The sequence below is a fragment of the Branchiostoma floridae genome, chromosome 3, assembly GCF_000003815.2.
Source record: "Branchiostoma floridae strain S238N-H82 chromosome 3, Bfl_VNyyK, whole genome shotgun sequence".
NCBI lineage: Eukaryota > Metazoa > Chordata > Leptocardii > Amphioxiformes > Branchiostomatidae > Branchiostoma > Branchiostoma floridae.
The window spans coordinates 26,471,851-26,479,770 of record NC_049981.1 but is presented as its reverse complement, the minus strand read 5'-3'; the positions used below and the strand labels follow the sequence as shown (position 1 = coordinate 26,479,770).

Below are 7,920 nucleotides of genomic sequence, written 5' to 3'. Positions count from 1 at the left end.
GTGACTTAACTTTTTAACTCGTTATCCAGAATATGGTGCATAATGGTGAAGAAAGATGTCACTGTTTAGCCCTCTAAAACACAGTCTGGGCATCGCTAGGGGGAAAACACGGCAAAATATAAAAACCTAAGAAGATTCGATCTATAAATGTTTTCAAGAAATCCGCCACATTTTTGGTCGCTCTGCGGTCTCGGCGTAGTTTTCTAGTAGAAAATAGGGTATCAGCGCGTTTCTATCTTGGTCGGAGGAAAATAGATGCCGTAGGCCTTCTCTGTACCTTCGCGTCTATTTGTCAAGCACTGGCCATCGCGGCTGATGGAGAAGCACATCAGTCACGACCACGCACGACGGACAGGCGACATGGTATAGTGTTCATCCTTCCTGTGGTCGAATTTTGCAGACAGACAGACGACAACATGTGGGGCATCTTTTTGTACGAGAAGGGAAATCTCCGTAGTCATCTAGAGGTCACAGAGAATGCAAACTGATGACAAGCTGTGCTTGACAGGAACAGCTATTGTTAACCCCTGCTATTGGCACACCCAGCCAACGTTGATGAAACTCAATGCAAACAGATAGGAGAAATAAGTCATACTGTAATAACAGACACCGAATCCATTTTAGAGCGCAGCCTCGAGAAGATAACGGACATTCAAAGTGGCGCCCTTAGTACCGTCATGCAACGCGCCGCATAACTGCTCTAGGCGCTTTCATCTTGAAGATAGCGTCGAACACAAATTGAATTTCTCTTGTATAGGATAAGAATTGATTACCCAGCTCTTGTGCTAGCGAAGGTTCTGCATATGGAATTACCTTTTTCTAATTCCATTTACTTCGTGCTAGCTTCCTTGCTTCAAGAGATAAGCTGTTCAAATAAATACATTAAAGATGGCTCACACGGTCGATGACAAGTTATAAAGAACTGTTAAATACATGCAAAGAGATCGATCATGGATTGCTCTTTCTTCCTAACACATTGAGGGTATCAGGGATATTGGAGAATCTTGAGTAATGTTGACACAGTTCCTGGACACCAGTAGGTATTGTCGGCACGTAAATGCCAGCGAGAAATACCATCGAATCAGGTATGCTCGCCGGGGCAAGTGTGCTATCGTCAATCACAGTGATTTACCAATAGCCCGAAGGTTGCGTATATCGAAAAATAATTGCACACGGGAATAATGAATTAAGCGGTCCGAAATTAGAGCTTGTAGCGGGATGACCCCTTTTTATGCGTGAAAGACATTAGACGCACAGCCGCCTGAAGTATATGGCAAAGCGTAAAGTAGCTGGGTGATTTCTTTGAGGGAAGGTTTGGACCCCAGATCAATCTGCCGTCGGAGGAAGCAATTAAAGCGCTGTCGGTGACTTCTTCGCGGATGGTGCAGGCCCCCTGGTGTGGGATTAGCTAGCCTTATCGTCTCCACTTGCGCGTCCGACTAATTACTTTGGGACACGTCGTGAAGCCACACATTATTCATTACTCTGACGCCATCTTGAGAGAACGCTTTCCGTGACAGCTGGGAGACCACAGGATGTGCCGTCGCTGTCCCACTTCCTGCATACCGCGAACTGTCTACACTGCAATCATCTAGATTACCCGACATGACAGATGGGTGAAGGCTCAAAGGGAACTAGAGATGAGTTCTCGACATCCTATTAATTCCCACCTATTTTCCGGGAATGTTAAAAAAAACTAATTGAAATTCAATGCCTGCAACTCGTCCTAATTTCTGTTCGTCAATAAGCATAATAATGAGGCAATGGGAAAATGCAATATCGACAGGGGACAAGGTCGCTCATGCGCCTATACTTTCGCAGAAGTCATGTACTTGTTAGGTTGTTATTCCGTCCCAGCTATATACAGCAGCAGCCTGCTCGGGATCACGCGCCAATTCCCGACTGGAGTATGACGCTGACATTATATGCACCGTCAGGTATCAGTCAATAGCCATCATGAAATGCTGCGTGCTTCCAGACGGCGCGCAACCTCGCCAATATAATTCTATCACATCACAAGCATTCAAATATAACTCTAACTCGTCACGAGTATGCAAATCAGCAAAGGTGAACGACTTACCTGAATACTCCAGATCGAACTGAGTGAATGTCAGTGTGATGACCTGGTCCGAGCGGACTTGTATGTTCCACTCGCATAGTGCAGAGTTGTCGTAGGGTGTGTTGGGGAATCCCATTGACTGGATACTCCCACAGTCGCCTGTTAGGGTTCGGTTGCTGTTACAACCGGACGACCCAAACCCCTTTGGCCGACAACCTGCAGATCGATTGAAAATAGTTATGATGATAATAAGTATTCATTATAGCTTAAATCTGGCCTGGAAGATAACGTTAATAGTCAGCAGGACCTGAATATGTAAACAACCCTAAGCCACGCATATCTCTTCAATCTGTATGGATTACATGTATGTATATCAGTTTCTAACATACGTCAATAAAGTATGGCGGTATGGTATTCTAACTTATTGACAACACTCCATCACAGCTATAAAAGGAAAAGCAATTCTCTATTTTACGACATCTCGATCCGCTCACTGAGGCCTTGGAAATATAGATGACGTTGCTAACTATGTCATCTGCAGGATGGCAGACGGTAAATTGTAGCTAGGCTCGTGATACGGACTGAAACAAATGAAGCGTCTGGCAACTTCCAACCTCGGCATCTAGTAGGTCGCACTTACACAATTTCATTATTCGTCGGAAGATTCTCTACTGTGCACTTAAGTTAATTACTTTCCGCAACAGGTCCCAAGCCTGACCTCCAACGTTTCTTCTACGAGAAAACAATTTCCCCACAAGACCTGAGAAATTATTCTTTCAGCTAGTTCCGATGATGTGAGGACCGGGTTATCGACCGAAACAAATCGCTCCGAGGGAGTCCCGGTATGTAAGACGGGGGGAGCAAAATATTATTAAAAACATAAGAAATCTTCCTGGGGGAAATAACCAGCCCATACTGAGTTAATCAGGCACAGAATCCTATAAGAGCCGGAGAAGGCTTTCCTCAATGAAATTGATAAATTAAATCAGAGTGCTGACCGAATGTTGCTGGTGTATTCCATGAGTACATCTGTCAAACCTTGTCATGGGATCTCGGAGAGCCGAAACAAGAAGTTGGGCTGTTGTAGACTACGTTTACAACAACGTGGTGAATTCTAACAGCTTTATTTACCAGAGACTGTACATTGCACTCAATCGAATGGCCCGGTGACATATGAACTACGCCCGATGTGCTGTGTATCACGATGAAGGTCAATAATTACTGTCTATCCTCTAACTCCGAAGGTGCGTTCGTGTCTGTGATACAACAAGAGTGAAAGCTTACCTTGATCGCTTGCAGCGAGAGGTATGGTCAGAAGAATGGCCAGGTAGACGAGCAACCGTCTTCCTCGACGGTCCATGGCGCACGTTCCGCCGCCGCTGCCGGCTACAAAGCTACCGGCGCAACCTGCACGGACGGTATGCACAATGTCTGATAAAAGGGGATTAAGAATAACGGGAGCCAGGGCCCCACACCGGGGCCTTTTCATAATGCACACAGCATTTGCAATTAGATCGCCGAAGAAATCCGCTGGTCTCTTTGCATATTTCGAGCGTCCCTAGAGATAGTTCCCTACGTCCGGTGTAGTTGGGCGAAAGTAGCCTACCAGACCACGAGTTTCTAGCCGGGCGAGCGCTGATTAATACATAAGAAGAGCTCTACACGCGTCACACCATCTATTACCCGTACGAATCAGTGAACTCCCCCAGCCTACCCCTGACAGCCTTCAACAATATCTACAGAAGATTACAGCGGAGAAACTTGTAAAGCCTCACATCTGGCTGCAGCTCCAGCAGCTCTCTTTTGCTTTCTAGCTGCTGCAACAGGCCACAACGCGCACAACAGAGGATCTCCCATAGGGCTATCGACGGCAGAGCTATGGATCGAAGACATGGGAGCTCACATCCCTGTCAGATCTACTTTGATGCGCTTTGAAGGATGGTACCAGGCGGGGGAGTTTAGCTCTTTCCCCGCCTGCGGACGTGCCTGAGTGCCGATCTTAGAACTGATGATGAATGCTAATGGCGCTGCAGTTATCCTTGGTGGTATCAATCCACTCGTGGACAAACATAAAACTTTCTTATGCCCTGATTATATCGCTACGCACCGCTGAAGCATGGAAAATATACCTGTTTATTCAAATTTATTCTCATATAATTACATATTGCCTTTGTTATGTCCAGTTTCCTAAGAATCTCATTTTCACTTTTTTTTCTCTTTTATGAAGACAAATAAGCGTGGTTTAGGATAAGGACCTTTTATTGCAAGGCCAGATAAATCAATTATCATATATGGGGACATGATCATCTGGACCATTTCGTTTGATTTAAAAAATGGCCAGGAGGTCAGTTACAGGACATGCTACCCATTGTTACATTTTTGTTCTATTTTTTTCTCTTTCAGCCCTTCACGCTTAATTGAATGCAATCACAACATCCAATCGATCCACCAAGCTTACGTTCTGTTTATTTCATAGCTGAGATTGAAACATGCTTCTAGGAATACATGAACCACTTAAACTGGACATTCAGGGTCTGTTGATCATGAATCATAGTTTGAAATGATTTTTATCTTAGATATAAACTTTGGATGCGAGCGCTGTGCAATAAAAATTATTTGGGAGGATCAGAAATGACCCGAAAACAAAAATCATATTCCCGTTTATCGAATTATCCAGTAATATTAACGTATTTGTGGTCGTAGTTGTGTTTTACTGCACGCTCAAAGGCACGGGTACATTTAGACTCCACTGAAGTACGTTAGTAGCCCGTCTTGTAGCAATGTAAAAAGTCTCATTAAGATTGCTAGCTATAGACAAAAAGCTTTAACATGAATATTGCATACTGTTTTCTGTAACCCTTACATGATTTGTAAACTGGTCGTTACGTGACAAAATTGTAACAATTTTATAAAAGAGAGAGAGAGAGACAGACTTACTTACGTTGACCTTTGTAGGTACTGTTACCATCATTAGATGTTATTTTCCGGGCATCAGAAGAAATCGAAGCGACGTCAATAGCCCAGATAAAAATGGCTTAAGTAATTTCGGCAAACACTAAGCGTTCATTTGAGCAGTGGGAGAAGCTATAGATATTACACTTAATCACGTCAAGCTCAAGCGAAGGCTTAGAATATACGTTAGAACAAGAGAAAACCATCCTATCCGTTGTTAGTGGTTGAAGGGAACTATTTTCGACTGTTCCTGGCACCCTTTTCATGCACGTGGGCGTGGTTACGCCCCCTGTACCGGATCTACAGCAGCAGCGTGTCCGGCTGACTTCGGGAAACTAATACAATGTGGGATCAGACAAGGCACTGCGGCTCCACCTGCACTCGCACATATCTGGTGCACGTCACGTACCACCTAGTGAGGACTATCTGCTACGCAAAAGAAATACAGTTCACGCCTGGCTGAAATTTCGATATATCTCTGTTGATGGTGAGGTAGACGTGGTGTATGGTGTTGGACAGCATTCGTTTCACGTCAATTGAACAGATTTGGCGCCGTGTCAGGTCTGCTGACTGAAAACTCATTGGAAATATTTCGATAATTCGTACTCGTAAGTCTTTCCTCATAGGCCCACAGGGACAAATAACCCTTAACGCTGGCGTGCCTGTGAAAAATGGCTACCTGGCGATTTAGCAGTCTGGTTAGAGATAAGCGTATTAAAGGTGGGTTTACTTATTGAAACTGGCGCAGCAGGAAATTATCGTAACGGTACATGTTCAGTCTTCGAATTGTATTGTCCGCTCACAAAAAGGTGTGTATCTCTCTTTATTGATTCTTTTGCCTCGAGCATTGCAAAGTTTTTGTCGGGCGAAATCAGTACAAATATACGCATGTGAGAAAGTGCGCCTCTCTAAACTTGTTATGTAACAGCACTCTTTGAAACGCTCTCACTCACCCGGTCACACACTCACTCACACAGTCCCATACTTTAAAATAGCGTATGACTAAATCTTATGCTGCATCTAGTAGAATAATCTATGCCAGTTATGAGGCATGGTTGTTTCTTGAAATTAAATAGAAACAAACATAAATATAAAGGAATGCCAAACCAAAAGCCTGATAGGATAAAGGTTAAAAACAAATTCCGCCTCGTGCTCAGAGCGGCCACTGCCCATTTGCCTGCACAGAAGCCAAAAGGTGGCCGCCACACGCCGCTATATAAGCCTGGCAATAACTCCCCCCTGCCGTATTACAAGACGAATTGTCCTCATATGTGCCTATTGGGTGTCGTTAAGTCCAGGGTGAGAAGAAGACGGACGGGGATTTCTTCGGTTCCGCCTCGCTGTTTAGCCCTCACCGATACAGCGCAAGAAGCCATGTATTACAGAGGCTGTAAAGGTGACCAGTGACGGCCGGCTAACAGATGGGTCGTTCGTTTCGTCATCGCAAAACGTCGTAAAACAAAGAGGTTCAACCCCCTCCAGAAGAACCTTCTGGTCATAATGGCCCTGCGCACGTCACGACACGAGTCCAGCTCAAGTAGTTATCTCACAACTCATCAAATATGGCAGTGGACTGCAATATTGTCGGGACAAACTACATAAACGACAGATTTAGAAGCCTTCTTATTATCACCTGGAGTTTTGAAAAATTAACAAGGATATTCTAGCTATCATTTAAGACACAGAACTTCATGTAGTATTTCTACCTTTGAAACCAGTAATTGACTACAGCATGCAGTCTGCCAAACATTTCGTCCAAACGGAAAAGTGAACCAACCTTTTGGCCTTATTGTGAAAGGATATCCGGGCCTTCTTTTCTGATGTGGCTTCCGTCAAGGAACCGCGCTTATAATGGACGGAGTGACTCGCTGTTTTCATGAAAGCCTTTGGCGACCATATGGAAAAACACATAATCTGAGTAGCCACCTTGTAAAAGGGCCCGTTGACTTAGTGCGCGAATCAATTTATGTTGTCAGTGTGGTAATGCATTGGGAAAAAGATAACTGCACAATTCTGATCGACATGACTTGGTTTCAGCAGCACACCAAACGCTAGATACAACAGAGCGAAGGCTTACCTAGTGCACGTTTCTCCGTGATTTCTACTCGTCACGGGGTCCGTAATGTGGCGGCATTCAGTCCTGGAATGGCAGAGGTACTTTTCCTTGCTAGCGGCAGGGTTTCCCTATCTGACTAAAGAGCTGGCACTCTCTCCACAGTCCTATTCACAGCGTCAGAAATCTAATGACTGGCTCCAGCCAGGGAGGTCCTGAAGACGGTACTCGGCTACCACCTTACTCTAAATAGAAACACGACACTGCCTGATTGGTCGTTATGGTAACGTCTTTCACGCGGTTCAGGCGAGGGTGTTCCGTTCGGTTCGTTCGGGAAAAACGAGCGGAAGAAAAGAGGAGGATGATGACAGCTCAAAGTTACTTGTCTTCTCTGATGACACCGCGGGAGAGACATGTAGTCAATGAGGGATTCGCCTTAGCTCTGACATTAAAGTCTTGTGAGGAGAGCCGAACAGATAGGTCTGCACCCGCCAGGTGATGCGCGCAGATAGACCTCCACACGAGATCCTCGCGCAGAGGTTTTCATCAGCAGCGGAGGAGCCTCATCAGCATGACCGGCACGTTCGGCGGCCTGCCTCCTGACTGTGGGGCCCCTCTTGTCGAAACATTAATAAATTTAGAGCGTCGGCTAAATTGGCCGGATAATGAAACGAGAGGAGATGGATCTGACGGCTTGACAAGATTGAAAGTAGCGGGCGCAGCAACCTCCAAATCTTCTGAAGACACTGGAGTTCATTCCGCTCAACAAAAGCTGATCCTACCGACTACAGGCTACAGTTCTCGCCTCTCAAGGCATCTCACTCCGGAAGCTGGTGGAAAGGGTGATGAGAAGCCC

The 7,920-nt window shown here is 45.2% G+C and overlaps 1 protein-coding gene across 1 annotated transcript in view; it reads right to left on the bottom strand.

Moving 5' to 3' along the window:
- LOC118411606 (cubilin-like) overlaps positions 1 to 7,920 on the bottom strand; it is an 87,779-nt gene that overhangs the window by 48,344 nt on the left and 31,515 nt on the right. Inside the window, exons 2-3 of the mRNA XM_035814065.1 lie at positions 3,344 to 3,466; positions 2,081 to 2,275 (exon numbers count right to left, since the gene is read on the bottom strand). Coding sequence (XP_035669958.1) covers positions 2,081 to 2,275; positions 3,344 to 3,419 — 271 coding nt within the window. The 5' untranslated portion in view covers positions 3,420 to 3,466. The remainder of the gene's footprint in view (positions 1 to 2,080; positions 2,276 to 3,343; positions 3,467 to 7,920) is intronic.